Source organism: Haplochromis burtoni, unplaced genomic scaffold (assembly GCF_018398535.1).
Source record: "Haplochromis burtoni strain Fernald_Lab_line unplaced genomic scaffold, NCSU_Asbu1 Contig_4, whole genome shotgun sequence".
Classification (NCBI taxonomy): domain Eukaryota; kingdom Metazoa; phylum Chordata; class Actinopteri; order Cichliformes; family Cichlidae; genus Haplochromis; species Haplochromis burtoni.
This window is the reverse complement of record NW_024582365.1, coordinates 4752595-4770972: the sequence shown is the minus strand read 5'-3', so window position 1 is coordinate 4770972 and position 18378 is coordinate 4752595. Positions and strand designations below refer to the sequence as shown.

General features: G+C 38.2%; 1 protein-coding gene across 1 annotated transcript in view; it reads right to left on the bottom strand.

Moving 5' to 3' along the window:
• Positions 1–18378, bottom strand: part of pcdh11 (protocadherin 11) — a 134187-nt gene that overhangs the window by 61274 nt on the left and 54535 nt on the right. Inside the window, exon 4 of the mRNA XM_005913395.3 lies at positions 17768–17827. Within this exon, the coding sequence (XP_005913457.1) occupies positions 17768–17827 (60 nt within the window). The remainder of the gene's footprint in view (positions 1–17767; positions 17828–18378) is intronic.

Here is an 18378-nt window from a genome sequence, read left to right as displayed (position 1 = left end):
CAGTTTGGAGTGAGCTTCAAGCGGTGCCTACAGGAACTATTTTTTTTTTCCAATTGCATTGTCTTTCAGCTATGGAGGTTGCCCCTGGGTAGCTATTGACAATCATAAGGTACTCCAATGCTATGCTGTCTTTTTGACACTAGAGGGGAACATGATTTACAAGATCATGTTGTCCAAAATAAGATTTAAAATTAACACCTAAGACCATAAACCATAGATCACAAACTCATTTAGGAACTGGTTACTGAGATCATCTAACAGGAGAACAGTAACCTTATTTTTTCAAAGACTGCACAATCAATCAAACTTTTGTTTTGTTGAGCTGTCCACTACTGGCTAGAGGAAAGAATGCAGGTGTAAAACACTTGGCTTCAATTTTGAACTCTTGAAAGGTGCATCTATCTTTTTTTAACTTCAATAAAATTGTTAGGTGTTCAGAACACCCCAGACTTGTATTTTACTTACAGATATGTTTGTAGTCCAAAGGACATTACAAACAGAGACTTATTTGTAAACATATGTCACCAGAGAAGGACAACAAACATTGATATTAAATTACACCACACTCTAATGACATTTAGTAGCCACAATGGGGTCCAATTTTAACTTCATCAAGCTCTAAACACATTCGAGTGCACTTTAAAACCACAGAAACACAGCTGGGAGCCAAAAATAGTTAAATTACTACATATCACAAACATATAACACATTTATAATCCAGTAATTTCCACAGGCATCCATTAACACAATGGCAATCAAATCACTGACTCCTGTTATTCCATCATTTTTGTGACTTTTTCTTGATCTCTGTTAACATCATGGCACAAAGGTCCATGCTCAATTATGACTGCTCTAATATGTCAGCAATTAAGATATAAGTATCACAATAATAAGATTTGCTGAGTAAGTTCCATTAGCAATAACTTCAAAGTAAAAGAAAAAAAAAACTTCCTCACTGCAGTTTGTGAAAACATTTTTAAAGAGCATATGATGTGATAACTTCAAGCTACAGTGAAAGCCTTAAAACCCCTCATCCCTGGGGTCCTCATGCTCCTAATAGTTTAACACTAATGAGATCTGCTGCTCCCATCTTTACAGCCTCCCACATAACAGTTTATTTCATAGTGTAAATACCTTTGAAGGTAGGGAGAAGCACAGAGCAAGCCAGAGAGATGAGAACCTTTCTAGTTGGCCACGGTCTCTTAACTTGTATATTTCGCATTTGTTTTGACTGCATCTTAGGGTTCCTTGGTGAAACTCGGGGTCTTCTGCAATTCAGTTAGTCTTACTGCATGAAGTCTGTGAAAACAATGGTCAGGCAGCACTTTGACAAGATTGGAGTATTTGAAAAAAAACGTGCCGTGGTCTATTACTTGAGCTTTTTGGAGACGGTGGGAGAAAAGCACATGGCCCGCTATCAGCTGCTTTCCCAGAGGAAGAGATGGATGTGTCCGAATTTATCAAAAGGAGCAAATTGTCAACTGTCAGGTAGCCTCAAAACAATGAGACACATGCATACATATGCACACATAACTATTCACCACGGAAAACTTGGATGTGCATGCCATCTGCTAATGTGCGCAGACTCGAGAGACATGGATGTCTCAGCCAAGACAAAGTGAGCAGAGTTCAAGTTTAGATCTCTTATATATCTGGCAAACACAGCATGCCTTAGACAGCATAATAAAACGGTTGCAAAACAAAACACCTCCTCATCGAAAGAGGCTAATAAAGTCTTCAATATACTTAAGTGTAGCCTTAGATAAATAGAATAACCATTTCCCTCTGCACTGGTGTTCAGTTGTCCAAAGTGTATTGATGTACTTATTGACATTCATTAAAGGGAAACCCTCTCAGCAAACCACAGAGAGCGGTGTAAATCCTGTAAACTTCTTGAGTGTGCATAAGGAGCAACATTCCTTTAACACAATTACTAAACAGCAATAATGTCACCGTATGTTCGAACCAGTTTTGATTTACAAGTGGACACCATGTTGCCTTTTAATCAGCTTATTATTATTAAGTGGTCTGTATATGTGTGTGTTTCCCCTGGACAATCCCCCTTCTTGCTTCACTCTTAGCGAGGTATTGATCCTCCCAGTGTACCAGCCCCTCCTGATTTCATTAAGCTAGCTGCTGTTAATTACTCCACACTCTAACCTTTTGCTGTTTCATTTGGGCCAACAAATTGGGTGAATTAAAAAAAGGTGATGTGGGAAGAGGAAAAGAGAGAAAGGAGGGGGAAAAGCTCCTTGGCAGCTATGCTGGTGGACCCCCTCCCTTTCTGTGGCGTTTGTGTCAGAATCCCAAGCGGCATAATAATTAAAAAAGTTCATCAATGTTCTCTTTGCTCATCAAATTATGCAGAAGGAGGCTACTCCGGTAATTGTGGCAGAGGATTCATTTATGAAAACCATATGAGCTAGAACTAGTATGGTTGTCTTGGGAGTTGGAGAATTTTGTCCTTTTTTCACGTCTTTGGGCTCGTGTCAAAGGTAGTGTAGAGTCAAGCCGATTGGTGATTAAAACCCATTTTATTTACCAGGATCATGTGATGGTCCTAAGATTTTATTTTTCACTAAATCAAAATCCAGCACACACCAATTTGTCTTCTTAGGGAAGGTATTAAAAGAGTGCGGCATGACACATAGCTGCAAAGTTATAATTAGACTTCATTTAATACCTTATGTCATGAGATTACATGCGCGGTGCATGGCATCTAAAGCATACTTAAATCTCAGGGGATATAATTGATTAACCATATGAGGGCGGGAAACAGATGATGAGGATGATGCTCTAAATCCATGTTAAATCGATATAGCCACTTCCTACACATCAAGGGATTATTGACAGAAATTACTACCAGCCGCAATCGCTCGCGTACATCGGATCATTTCTAACTTGGTGTATTAATGTGTGAATGTGCACAAGTGAGTCAAAAACATTCCACTGCTGTGACTGCTCTAAGAAATCATCAAGCTTTAAGTGGGACAATTTTGCGACATGGATACATTACCAAGAGAGCAAGTAAAATTTATAGGATCTTTTGGAGCCATTATGAAAGATGCCCTTTTCTCAAGGTTGAGTACATTCTAGTTGAAAAGATTCTACATGATGCAGAAGGAGCCATTCAGAGAACTCCCTTTGGCTGAGATAATAACTTCATCATAATTAGCTTGTGGTGCTCAGGAGTGTTGAATTGTCGGTTGCAGTGGGATCTGCGCTGATTTATTGCTTGATTTAATTACGTATCAAAATTCAATTAGACATGCTTTCAACCAAATTCAAAGTGAGCTTTGTCAAGCTGTCCCTTGAAATCAGGTACAGCTTGAAGGACATCCTTCATAATGCAGTGACATCTAACTTAATAATTACCACTTACCAAAAATCATTCATGTGCTTAAAAGGCAAAAAAAAAAATGCTATGCCAGTTTTAGAGAAAAAGAAATAAAACGTTCTTACTTTGCCATTACTTTTTCCAAATTTCAACTGGCATCAAACAGCATCAAACCATGTGAAGCACACCTTGATTCAGTAGTGATGTGAAGAGGGTTGCAGGTACTTTACCAAGTGAAGATACATGACAAAATGCTCTTTGAGGTTGACTACAGTTGAGGAAGTGTCTGGCTTTCTTTACCCACATCACTCAATGCCTTCTCACCTCCTTTTGCTCCAGACTACACTAGGGAAAAAAAGAGGAGCTGTTTTGAATAAGTGTCATCGCAGCCTCCAAGAGCTACATTGATCTTTACTGCTATGCAAATTTAGGATGTCATGGTGTCTATGCTAAGAAGTCAAGGAACGGAACGAATATTTCAGCCTGAGGTCTCTAACTGAAGTCGAGTCCTTTACTACTATTGTAAATACTTCCATTGACAATTCTAAGTACACCTAAGTAATAGGGTCATCTTTTGACCTCCAGAGATGCCCCCTTTTTTTAAAGTATGATTCAATAAGTTGCTAAAGATGTTACATTAGGATTTCGATCTATTGTGACTTTACTGCAAAGTTTTTGCAGTTTTTCATTGTTACAGATGCTATGAACATCCCACTTCACCTCACCATAAAAGTGTTTTATTGGGTTGTGATCTGGGGACTGTACAGACCACTGGAGTAAAGTAAAGCAATTTCCTGGAACCATCTTGAGACAATGACACATTTTCTTGCAAAAAAACTTCCTTCTTAAAAAAACAGAATTAGACAGAATGGTAAGCAGTAATGTTAGATATATTTATGGAAGCAATAATATGATGAAAGTACCAAACACTGTTTTTCTGTTTTCACTCAATCTTCAATTTGGTTTCTTCCAATATCAAGTAGTTATAGCACAGAAGACATACCTCGCTCTTTCTTACAGTACCACCAACACTTGAAGTCAGGCCCTAGATATTGTTACACTGGTTAATGGCAGTGTTGTGGATTGACTTGTAGAGGGACAGAACAAGCACTGCCTAGTTTGTTTGTCCTGATTGAATAATATATATATATATATATATATTTATATATATTTATATATTCCACACAGCCACACTGACTGAGATAGTGTGTAAGTGAGAGAAGATACTCGTGCCCCTTGCTGATTTCCACCTTGTCTACACTTAGTTTTCCCCCTGTTTGGTGATAGCATGTCAGCTGGTGCTGTCACAATGGATGATAACAATCTTACTAATGCATAATAACATCCAGGGCTTTATATCCGCCTCGCAGTCTCTGCATTATTACAATATTATTTGCTACAAGAAAATGAAGATTTTGCTGCTGGCTAAAACACAATATGAAAGGACAGACAGGGAAAAAAAAGTTAAGTGTTTTAGCAACACTAGTCATACGACCCTAGTGTGCTATTAACTGTAATATTGTTGTGGAAAAAACTCATGTTATATGTATTGAGAGCCATTTTCTTTTACTCGCCAGTGGCAGGATTTTAAGGTTGTCATGGTCTAAAGAATTGTCAAAATTTGCCCACTTTTTAGAAACTCGGTTTTATTCACCATGTCTGCTAAAGGTTCTACAATGATATCCAGTTCAGAGTTTTGTCCAGTGGTTTTTATACCAATTTAAAAACTGATGCAGAATTTGACAGGAATTAAGTTACATATACTGTAAATGTTGGTGACACAAGAGCAGACGCTACATGTTTCAATGGCTAATAATTGAACTGTTCAGCCCTGTCTGCATGTCTGCCTCCATAGTGAGTCACAAGAGCTTGAGCAGCATTAACAGTGAGGTTTATCTAATAAAGTGCACTGCCAAGGAGGAAACACGAAAAAAAGAGAATGGAAAGACCCACTAATGTGTCATACCTTAGTTTATCAAGATCCTGTTGTAATATGAGTTGTTCACCAATTTGATCGCTCTCCTACTGAAACATTTGACAGGTTTCCTCATTGACACTTATGGAAGCATTATCCAAAGACTGTGATGTGCAAATACGTAGTGAATCACAAGCTTGAGTGTGGAGAAAAGAGCCTGAACCACTGTCATTCTCTGACGAACATGAAACACAGTTATGATACTGATTAATCATTGTCACTAAATCTATGGTACTGATCTCCTAAAAGTGGTAGATGCTTCTGTCTTAAACACACTGCCATTTGCCAAATGGTAGCTATAATGTTATTAATGTTATTGAATTGACATTCAATGTCATTCTTCACATATTACAACAGGCGTAAGGATCAGACATAGAAGCTCGTGAAACATTAGCTGACAGTGGCCTTGTTATAAATTTCAGTGAAAACCCCACAACAAGAAGTGATAATACTTTATTAATCTCTGTGAGAATAATGGCCCTCTCGCTGAAATGTTGACAGGTCTCATTTCAGAAATACGTCTTTTTTTCTATTCCAGTTATATGTAATCTGTTCCCTACACACAAATCAATTTATATCTTAAGCGATCAAATTTAGCATGAGGATAACGTTTTTGTGCAGCTAAAATTGGCTTATATCTGTGTTTATAACCAACAGTGTGGGTTCATCTCCAAGAAATTGATTCTGATTGTCTTTCTATATTCCAGAATAGTTTTTTTCCGCATTGGTAACAGGTGTGTTTTCATTACTCAGTGGTGAAAAGTGTTGTTCTTTTTTTAAAAACAAACAGCTCATATAGGTTTAATATAACCAAAAGACTGTAGTTATAATAGTCCAGTAACCGTAAAACTTAAAAGGTAAGTTCTGAGTATTGATACAGTAAGTATATTTTTTTCCATTACAGTTTTTTTTATTGGTTTGGCGCAGTTTTCATAAGCAATCGGTACATTTTCAAAACTCTTAGTACTTATATCACAACAGATCATCAAAAGTGCACCTTTTTCAAACATTTCAGCATATTTTCAATTGTGTTAGTACAATACACATAATGACAAAATATCCTTTTCACTACACAAAATAAGTGTTCCATCTAAATAAATGTTTCATTCAGAGTTACTGCCTTTCATAATGTTATCACTATAAAATTTTTGACTTGCATCACTTATTATTCAGTTTAATACATTTGTCTGTCATTTAATTCAACTGATCTTAATGTTTAATCAGTGAATCATTCATTATGTCCATGGATTTTCAACTTGACTGATTGTTGTCTGGTCATTTGTAAGTTACACATTGCTGCAAGAGCTTTCAATCTAGAAATACTAATTGCTAATTGTTTCCCTCTGATGATCACAATTAGTTACCATATAAGTAGAACTGTGTTTGAGACTTCGCACTGTTCAAATATGGAGCAGGATAGACTCGTAGGGAGAGGAAACCTTCATCGAAGAGGTGGTGGTGCTCCTCGACACAGAGGTGGGCACAGACAAAGAGAAAGAGGTGGTGGTGCTCCTCGACAGAGAGGTGGTCTTCAGAGAAATGTAGGCAGAAGACAACGCATCATCATCTCTAATGAAGTCCGGGCCATCATTGTTGACCATGAGGTTAACAGAGGCTTTACCATGGCTGAGGCTGTCAGGTTGGTACAACCTAATTTACAAAGGTCAACTGTCAGCTCTATCATTAGAACTTTTCGCCAAGAAAACCGGTATGTCTGCTACAGCAACTTCACTTCTAAAATATAGTACTCTATTGTATAGATGAACAACATGTAATTGTCAGTTTACAGTAATGTAATTTGTAATACTTCAATATTGACAGTATATGATTGTCCTCAGAATTAACAGGAGACAACCTGGTGGTGGTCGCCCACGTGTTTTGACTGACCAGCAGGAGTTGGCTGTGGTGGAAATGGTCAGGGCAAGGAATGACACACGGCTGTCTGAAATCAAACAGGCTATTGAGAACAGCAATGACACCTTTGCCAATGTGCCATCAATTAGCCTTCCAATGATTGCCCGGCTTTTGAAGAAGCACCAGGTTTCCATGAAACAAATTTACTTGGTTTCTTTTGAGAGGAACAATGTCCGGGTGAAACAACTGCGTTCAGAATATATTCAGGTACAACACTAAACTGGCATGCAATTACTGAAACAGTACTGACAACTATTAGTTGTAAAAAAAACTAACTAAATTATCATTTTAGAGGGTGATGGAGCTGGACGCTGCTGTGAATCATCACAAGTATATTTTTGTTGATGAGGACGTAACCTTATTGGACAAAGGGCTACCATCCCAGTCCCTGGAAAACGTGGGGGAAACATCTCAATGGGTGCAGCTATATCTGAAGATGGTGTGGTTGTGGCTGTAGACCAGTTCTAGGGTCATACAACACTGAACACCTGATAGTTTTTTTTAAATGAACTGGAGCAGGCCTGTCAGGGAGAAGACATCGTCTATGTTGTTGTGTGGGACAATGTCAGCTTCCACCATGCACAGCTGGTTCAGGAATGGTTTCACACATCCATACCACTTCCACCATATTCCCCTTTCCTCAACCCAATTGAGAAATTCTTCTCTACATGGAGGTGGAAGGTGTATGATCGCCATCCCCATGAGCATGTCTCCCTTCTTCAAGCCATGTGTGAAGCTTGTGGTGATATAACTGCTGAGCAATGTCAAGCCTGGATTCGTCATGCCAGGAGATTTTTCCCACGGTGCCTGAACAACGAAGACATCCACTGTGATGTTGATGAAAACTTATGGCCCAATGTTAATGACAGGCTTGATTAATTGTATAAAAGTGATAAAAATAAAATAAAAAATATATTGTGCTTATGTAAATGACTTGTTGTTTTTTCCTCCCTTTTTTCGTGTGTTGTGTGTGTATTGTGTATATATATGTGTATGTATGTATGTGTGTATATATGTATATGTATGTGTGTATATATGTATATATATATACATATATACATACATACATACATACATACATACATGGAGACCAGAACAGCCGATCAGATTTTTTTTGCATCCAAATCTGTGATTGGCTGGTTTTGTGGCACAAATATAACGGTGTACAGAAAGAGTTGAGCGCGCACGGGCAGAAATGTTGAGAGCGCAAGCAACACATTGCGAGTGAGCGCAAATGCAAAAAATGAGCGACAGGGGCTGCTATTGTGTGTGTGTGGATAATAGCAAACACTGAAATACATTTTTGCACGCAGCAATGAATTTTGTTCACTCAAATTCAGCTTTTCTTCGCTCAAAATAAATTTCTCCTCAAAATGCAACACTTGCACCTGCAATTTTTTTTTACGTGCGCTCAATTTTCTTTTACGTGCGCTCAGAATAGTGGCACAAAAATAACGCAATACATTAGAGGCTAAATTAAAAGCAGCGTCAGACCATGTCTCCATGGTGCTTTCTATATAAAGTTCACAACTTACTGTTAGCACCTTAGAAACTCATTTGAAGGTGACAAGTGCTGTGCTTTAGGTTAACTGATCAGAAAGTCTGGGTTAAACGGAAACTTTTGTACTGGAAAATATTTTCCTTTAAGGGAAGTAGCCATGTGAATAACCAGAGATAGGTCCAGTGTGGTAGGATGTGAGCATGTAACTAGGACACAGTGCACAAAGAGTCAAACAATGGTTGTATGTGGCTAAGTTTTTGGTGTAGCAGTTATCTAAATGTTTGTGCCATGTGCACTGCCCTGTGAAAAAGGAAACAAATCATGCAACGTTATGATGGTGTCTTTTTGCCTCCCCCTCATCACCGTAGAGCTGGCCCGAACAGTAAAGGTTAGCAGCTAACGAGCCAGGCTGGAGTAGAAATACACCAACATTTGAAACTTTTAGAAAATCTTGACAAGTAAAATGCAAACTCTGTGAGCGGAAATTTGCATAGGATTTAGTAAAGAAAAAAATAAAACATTGTAAACTGCTTAAACCAGTAGGTTGCAGGAAAAGGAGAGACGCCAGTTATTTCACAGCAGTTATTGTGAACTGTATTAATTCCTTTTTTCTTATCATTATGTTTTTACATGTTGTTCAAAGTTAGATAAAAAAAACAAGCCAAAAGAACTTCAACACAAATGATGCATGTGTACTGCCACGCGTTGTATTAGGACAAATTAACATGGCAGCTTGACATGGTTTGTGATAAAGGATGGCCAAATTACACTCAAATGACAAAATTTGAATTAGGTTTGAATCCTACTTCTACTTACAGCCTACAAGATCTCTTCTTGAAAACAGGCAAAAATCTTAGCAGAACAGTCTCGATAAATTAGAGGCTATTTTCATAAACATATTCCCATTTCCTTCATGCATATATTCCCCAAATACATTGTTGTCAGCTTCTCTGGCAAAGGAGCCAGTTAGAGGTGTGCCACTGATGCAATTCAAAAGCCATCCAATACAGAGTATCCTCTCTTCTCCAGCCTGCTTTACTCAATTGGGGTCCATCACCATCATGAAAACAAACGTCTCCTCACTGCCAGGGTAATTTTTCCTCCTCTTCCACCACTGACTCATATTAATATCTTTGTAGAAGGCTATGTGTGCTCCAGGAGGCCAGTCCCATGTGTTTTTTTTCCAAACCTCTCGCTGTTTCTCTGGCCACAGCCAAGTGCATTAACATATGTTCTCACAGCGCACAGTGCTACTCTGCATTGGTAAATGCCTTATTACAGCAAGACCCGCTCTGTGCTCTTCCATTGAATATCCATAAGTAGTAAAACACAGCCATACCAGCCCACTCAGAACAGTAGGAATGTGTCTCACATGACAGGAGGGCTCCTTAACATTTAGTCAGAGGCCCTCTTTGTCAATTTAATATTCCTCCTACTCACAGTAATTGCGGGTGGTAATAATGACAAATAAAGGCAATATTGCTACTGCATGTTACATACTGAGTGTAATAAGGTCATCTGCTGGTTATGTTTTTTCCCCTGTATTTATGCCTTTTTAGCATGCAGAGTCAAATCTCTCAGTATGACTTACATCTCGAAAGATATGCCAGTGTGAAATATGCAAAGGCAGAGGGTGAGAAAAATATCCCGAGCAATGCAGCTTGTTCTTGCCTAGAGAGCTTACATGCTTGTAATCATTTCCTAACTGCGGTTTCCTCTTTCATTTGTTGGTTTTTATTCTCTTCTGTCTTAAGTAATATCAAGCATTTCAGAGATCATGAAATCAGTGTCATAATATAAATACACACGCATATATCTCCTTTACAATTGTAGAGAAAACAAAAGCTGGCTTTCACTTTGTGGAAACAAAGTGGTGCACACGGTTGGCCATGGTGCACAAACTAGAGTGTATTAAAACAAAAGCCAAAGAGACAGAGGAATACATCTCCCACAGTATGATGGGATATTTTTGACAAAACACTTGTTAATTGAACATTTTGTGTGTGTGTTTACTAGTAGTGTGTAAATTCCAAGTAATATAATTACTTCATAAAATAAATAAGTGTGGACATCCCAAAAACATGCGACATATTAACATCAATTAAGAATGCAGCTTGATTGCCACCTACAGTGAAAGTGTTGCTTGTATGATGAGTAAAATTGTGAAACTGGAGGACAGATAATGCACCCACTATCTTATCTGAGAATGCAGCAGGCTGATGATTATGCTGATTGCTGCAGGAGCAGTTTTGGGTTAAAATGTGTTCACAGTGCTCAAAACTCTCACTTTTAGGGTAAGGCTGTTTTGCTTTTGTGCTTCTTTTTTTTAACGTTTACTTTGCATTTCAGATTTCTGTGATCTTTGTTCTGTCTGCCAGGGAAACAGTTGTGCTGTGTTGATCTGAAGACATATTCAATGTGCATCAAATACTAGAGGGAACTCATCTTATTCTTGCACAGAGAACTGAGGGCTGGCATCCATGACATCCCACTGCACTGCACTGATTTATAATCTTAGGGAGGATACATCTTAGCAAGGATACATCGCTGAAACATGAAGGCATTGAATAATACTTTTCTCATGAATAAAATCATTAAAAGAAGCTTTTTTATATAACTTAAACCTCACCCGTGAATGCTGAATGCTGAGCATTTTGTGATTAATGTTCAGCTATAAATTAAACATGCTGGATTTTGAGGATATTTTTTTTACATTTATTTATGTTCTTTTAATCATTTATTATTTAATGCCTTTTCTGACAAGTCAGATAACCTAAGGACACAAGTTATGTTTGCTTTAACTTTTCAAATCTATTCCTAGATAATCTAGCTTGCACCGACGTGCTAACTAATGAAGCCTATAATGCTGTTTTTAAGTCATTAAACACGAAAGCCTAACAACACAGCTTTTGCCTAATGACAATTTGTGACAATGTCTTGTTTCAGTATTGCTGTTACAATAAACAAAAAAACTACACCCTGTGAAATTGCCCAGTTATTTAAAAAAATATATGTTATTGCATAATCTTACAGTGTTTGCACTGTTTTTAAGTGAAAGTGTATAATTAAAAGCAGAGACTACACAGCAAATTTACAATTGGGTGAGATCACGTTATTCCTACTGCCATACAAATGATTGGACATATAATTTCCAATTCAAGATTAACTGTAAAGACACGGTTACCAAGGAAAAGACGTGACCGCAAATACAGCTGGAGCTTCGCATTTTTGACTGTTGCTACATAGTCCTGCATATTAGGGACTTAAAACCTCAAACACATCTGCAGCAGTTATTAGAAAGTATAGAAAGAGCTACAAGTATCCTTAAATAATGATGCCAAATAAAATCTAGTATTTAAAGTGCCTTAAAAAACAGATGAGTGCTCCTGGCTTGGCACAAGGAATCCTTGGAAACCGTTGTTTCACTGATGTTCACAGTGCAAAGAATAGTGCATGACGCAAACTCTGCAACTGGTTTCCAAGAAAACTACTGCTTGTAAAATAGCTCAAAACCTCAAGACCTTAAAAAACATTTCTGTGCATTTTAGAGAGTTTTTAATCATGCCTAGGAAAAAAGAAAAAAAACGGGTGGGAACACAAAATATAAGAGAATAAAATGTCACTGATGATGATGATGACAATGACCAGACTAGGGTTGTATTATCTTATCTTTATTCTTTTGAGTTTTTATTTATTACAATAGAACAGAATTTCATTCTGTAACATGATATAAGTAAAAATGTGTAGATATACTTACATGTATATTGTTTTTTACACATTGTAAAAGGGCTTCCAGAACCATCTATCATGCTCAGTGTTAGATTAGACACAAAGAGTAGGTGGTGGTAGGTTGGAGGATTGGTTTAGATGGCAGTTCTGATCCAATCTTGCAATGACCATCCATCATAGCTTCCTGTGATGCCGTGTTTAACGTCTGCCAATATCTTATTAGAAATGTGCTAGATCGTAAAAATGAAAACTCCTAGGTATTTAAAGGAGCTCACTATGTCATCGCTTGAGACAAGAGTCTACATGAGATACTCTAAGAAGAAGCAACTTGGTTTGAAACTCTGAAGGCTATGATAAATCACTATAAGAAGTTATAGGGAGCTTTATAGAGGCTCTAAAAATATATTGGGTTTTCAAAACAAAAACAATAAAAGATAATAATTATTTAGTTATATGTATTATTGCTGAATTTGCTGAAACCCAAGGTCCCTTTATATAAGAGTATAAAGAAACAAAGGCTAAAGGTTGAAGACTTTTTTAGGAGGTGAGTTTTGGCAAGCTTATTAAAGTAGTCCAATCACACTTAAATGAACTTAAATACACTGAAAATATTGTATTTATAATGTTTTTAATTATGCCTTTTCCTAAGGAGGACATATCAAACAGCACTGGTGAGACAAGCACACTCACAATGTCCTCTAAAGATATTTAGGTTATCTTTTTTTCTCTTGATAAGCATTGTCTGATTATTCACTATTATATATTACTATTGCTTGGTTAAAATTTGGTTGTGAACAGGAACTCTTGACCTTAAGTTACTATTATCACAATCTGAATTAGTGTATTTAAGTCTTAGGTTTAGCTGTATTTCAGTTTTAGTTGTATTCAGAAGTTTTCTCTTCAACTGTTCAAAAGTGAACATGCACAAGTAAACAGCACTCGCATGATGAAAATCTGAATTTCTATTTGGTATTTCTGGGGCACCATTTGCAGTGGATTAGCTCATGTACTAAAGTATTTTGTCACAGCAGGTTGCATGTGATAATTTAGAGTTTTAAAATACACCTTGGGTACTCTTGTAGTCGTTGTACAGTCCATTTGAAAACTTCAAGTAGGATCCATGAGATTCATATTCCGTTTGCCTACAAAGTTCAAATCATTTGCTATTATCCTCTGTTTGACTAAGATGCTTAAACACTAGCAATCTAGGAGACCAGGCAGCTGGACTGCAGTCCTGGCGCACAAAATGACTTCCCATTAATAGGTTGGGGAGCATCAGGAGAGCCCACCCTGAGCAGAGATTTCCACATGGATATGGCCTATAGCACAAGGGTACCTGCCCTCAGCCATCTGCACTGATTTGACAAATGATTCTATATCAAAGGCCTCTGCACTGATTTGGGTCGTAATTGATTGGAGGCGAGGCCCTCAAATCCCTGATTGGTTTAGCTGGATGTGGGGAGGGAGATACGTGGCGAGTGAGAGGAAAGGACAGCCAGCATGTGAGAGAGTACAGTGCAGGGGATCTGGGAAATATACTAACAGAAGTGAGCCTCATTTGCACTTTGAGAGAATTCAGAATGAAATTTGTGTCAAACAATATGCATGGTACATATTTTACAGAGCAACCCATGTTGTCTCTGTGCTTGTGTTTCTTTTTCCAATGTGACTGTGGGGATATCCAATTTGTTACTGTGTCCATAAAGATCGGATTTCACCATACAAAAAGAAGAATTTGGTTAGAAATGGAATATTATTGATTTGTTCCACACGGAGGTGTGGTCTGATGCAGATATATGAGAATTGTAAGTTGGCTGAAAGGAAAGCATCGATTATATATTTCTTCATCATTTTACCCTGAATATTTGATACCATTAACTGCTGTTACGGAAATTATGTGACAAGTGAAATATCATCAGAGAGGATAGCCATTGTTCACTTAACATCCTGAAAGTTACCTAAACCTCATTACCGATTAAATGGATTAAGGGGATGTCAAATACTTTTTTATCCTTTTTTTTTTTCAGTTAGATTTCCAAAGAACATGAATTTCTTTCTTGATATGCCAGGTATGATCTTGAAAAGTGTATTTTTTTAATAATATTGTAGATAATTTTCCATTCTGTCATTGATACTATGGTGCGTAGAAGATGTCCTGCAGATGAGCCAGGATACTGTGGAGCCCTCTTAATACAATTGTGACTGTGATGTTATGTATATAGAGGCCTACTCCCTTCATTACATGGCAGGCTGGCTGCACCACATACCTTTTGCCATTTGACACAGACATGCGGTGCTTGCTAGTGACAGATGCTGCACAGCACTGGTCCCAGAGGTCACAGATGACCTTTTGGATTGTCTTTTTTTCAGTCACAAAGCATTATTTATTTGACGATGGCCACCAATGCAACCCCAGGCACCTTGATGGAGCCGTGGGTTGTTGCTGCTTGTCTTCTGAGATTACATTTACCTCAAATGAATTGGGGTTGAGTGACTGACTGTGTTTGCCCGTGCACTTGCATGTGCGAGGATGTGGACGTACATCTTTAGGAAGATACATTACTTATCCATAGTCTGCTTGACGCAAATAACAAAGCTTAATTGCTGCATGACAGGCCTTTTGTTTGGATGCCTGAGGGATTTCCTTTTATTATACAGAGTGAATCACCATTGAAATGTGTTTATTCGGTGGCCTTTCCTTGGCTTTAAAAAGCTCCTGCACACTGTATGTCTTAAGAATTTTATCTGTAACACTCAGCGCATTTACATTCATGTCTTTGTCAAACTTCACAGAATAAAGTCTAACCCTTCAAGAAGCAAGGTGTTTCTCTAGCATGCTCATCACTCAACTTTTACATTGTTAGGTGACATTTCACAAGAGTGTTTGTCTTTTGTGGAAATAAAAACTGTGAAACGCGAGGAAAACAAAACTGTGAAATGGCATCCCGGAGTCACACGGCTTTAGTTTACCGTAGCTATTTCAGAGTTGGCAAGAACAAGGTGCAGTGCAGGCCCCATATTGTCAGAGGTGCTTGATCCCCACCCCCATCCCTTGTCCTCTCCATCTGTCACCTATTTAAATTGTGGTGTTCACAAAGACATACACATACTTTGGCATGCTTACACACACATTATTATACACAGCCACCTCGGATACCAAGAACCGTATTATAATGAACTACTTGTATGTTATAGCTTGTCAGACGCACATGACTTTATGTACAGAACCAAGCATGTGCATCCCTATTCACATTTTATTACTACCCTGTTGTGCTATAATGAGGAGTTGTTATTCACGCTGTCGATTCACAGGAAAACCTTGTGAAAACCCTTGTGAAACAATTTTCTATAGCCTGAAGCCTCATGTCAGAAATATGATCTTACCCTCACCTCTTACCCCGACTGCCGTAGTGTGATGATGCTCTGAGGTGAGCCCACACATCAATTATTCACATAATGCAAAATTTTTACTCTTTATCTTCTCGCCAGCTAGGGGAGACAATTTAAGAAAATAAGAAGAGAAAATAAATGATGAGCAGAGGGAAAACGCAGCAAGACACTTGGTGGGTGAATAAGAGAGTTTGCGGTGGACAGACAATGCTCTTGATGTGAGTTATAATTGTAGTTTAACAATGTGTGGACCTCTGGGATATTCACTATGCAATATATGGCCTTTAGACTAGAATCACTATGGAAACCAAAGGCCCTGAACGACCTGCAGTGCCCACCCACTTGGACAGCCGTTAATCATCTTCGCTCAGATCCTGGCACTGCAGAATTTGGCCAATGTGTCAAGAAGCAATTATATATACTTAGTGCTCGGGCACCCGATCTCCTCCCTCTCCTCGCTCTCTCACTCTCACATTCTTAATATAATCACAGAGTAGTCAGTTTAAAAGCCCTCTGTTCATTTCGCTATCTATCTGGGGGATGCACACAATGCAGATGAAGAGAAGTTTAAAAAGCCAGTGGATATTCTATTCTGAGAGCCATTATAATCAGAATATTCTTTACATATAAATCATATCCAGCCATTTACTCATTTTACCAGCCTCCTGAACTGACTGACATACTAAATTACCCCAGCTGGCCCAATGCATTCGCTGCACATATTGGGCTGGTGTGGATCATGGAGACTAATGTGAGCTGACTAGAGGGAGATTATGTTCAGCTGCTAACAGCTAAAACGTGAATAACACTATCCGCAAACCCACAGTGTTCCCCCATTACATCAGCCCTGATCAGCTGGGTAAAAATGGAAAGAGTGAAAGAGAGAGAAGTATGGGGTCCAGAGGAAACAAGACGTAGACATAGTATGTGGAGCAATGGAAAGTGATGTCTTCTTACATTAAAACATCTGTAACACCCCATTAAAGCTACGGCACGCTGTAATTTCTCACCAAAAGCAACCCAAATTTGAAAAGTTCAGGCCTTACATGGATGTGCGTTCTTATTCTGCAATGATAGATATGCAGATAATTTACTTTTTCCAGTGACAGAGCAGAGAAACGGGTATCATATTTTGTTATTATTTACTGTCCGACCACTGTCTGCATATTTTAATGCCACCAAAGTCATTTCAGACAGCTAGCTGTGCATTAGGGATGTAGAGCGGTGTTAGGCTTTGAACAGTTGATGACAGCCTGTCAGACAGCTTCCATCTATTGGGCTCCTTTTACCAAGGTCCACTCTTGCAATAAGCCACTCTCAGCCATAACGCCCATTCATCCAGAAAAGGACACAGGCATTTTTGACACGTTTGGTGCTAAGTGAACTGAAATTGCGCGAATTTCACTGCATGGCACATTATCACATTTGCAAGAGTCACGCATCAGGAGTAGAGGTTGAAGGGGACAGTGACTTCAGTCAGTGTGTGCTGACGAGTTGAGACCATCACAGTGAAGTGATGACTTTGACTGTGCATGTACAAGACTAATTAGCATTGAATAAATTTGCCCTTCTCGCTTCATGTTAAATAAATCTCGAACGATTAGCAGAACGCACAGAGGAAGAACAGCAAACAGATGAAACTGTTGTCTTGGAAATGAAAATAGTTTCTTTAAGAACCCATGATAAACAAATTCATTTTGCACACCATTTGGCAAAGAGTCTTGCAATGATATGGTGAATGGAACATCAGATATGTGAGAAGATGAAAAGGGTCTTGACATATTATGCAGCTAATTTACAAATGCAAAATTGCAAATAGACACAGAATCACAGCTTAATAAGAACATCGCATTCTTAAAATATCTGTAATTATTTCATATAATGCTGTTTATTCCTTGCCTGAAAGCAAACTGGAGCTTACCTTATGAGGACAAATGGGAGGCGGTGAGTTAAAAGACTTCTCTGGTGTCTGGCTCTGGTTCTAGTAGAAAAAAAAACATTATCAGGGACATGTTTCATTGGAGGCATATCCTTGCATAAAGTTTCATCTTATTTACTATTCCTTGCTATTAGTATTTTTGCTGTGTTTTTAAGTGGGGGTTAACTCCCACTCTTTACTACCCACTAAGCCAAGATCACAACATTTGTCAAGCGTCACATTTTAAATCTCTATCTTGACAGCGTCGTCTTATCTGACATAACGTGAGCGGAGTGATTTTTTTTTTGTTATTTGTTTTTGTGTTCCCTTATTTCTATCCCTGCTCAAAGATTATAAATCCTTCTTTGTCAGAAGATTTCGCTGAACATATGTTTGGATTTTTCGTACACGCCCGACTGCATTTTTTGAGGTTAAATGATTATCACATTGTTAATACACCAATACATCACTCAGATACAAGAAAACACCATTAAAAGCAGACACAAGGTAAGTCAACAAGCCAACAACAGATGGTCCTGCTGCTTGTGATTATGCAAAGATCCAAAGTATTTGCATACTCACAATGCCATCATAAAAAAAAAAGAAAAAACAAT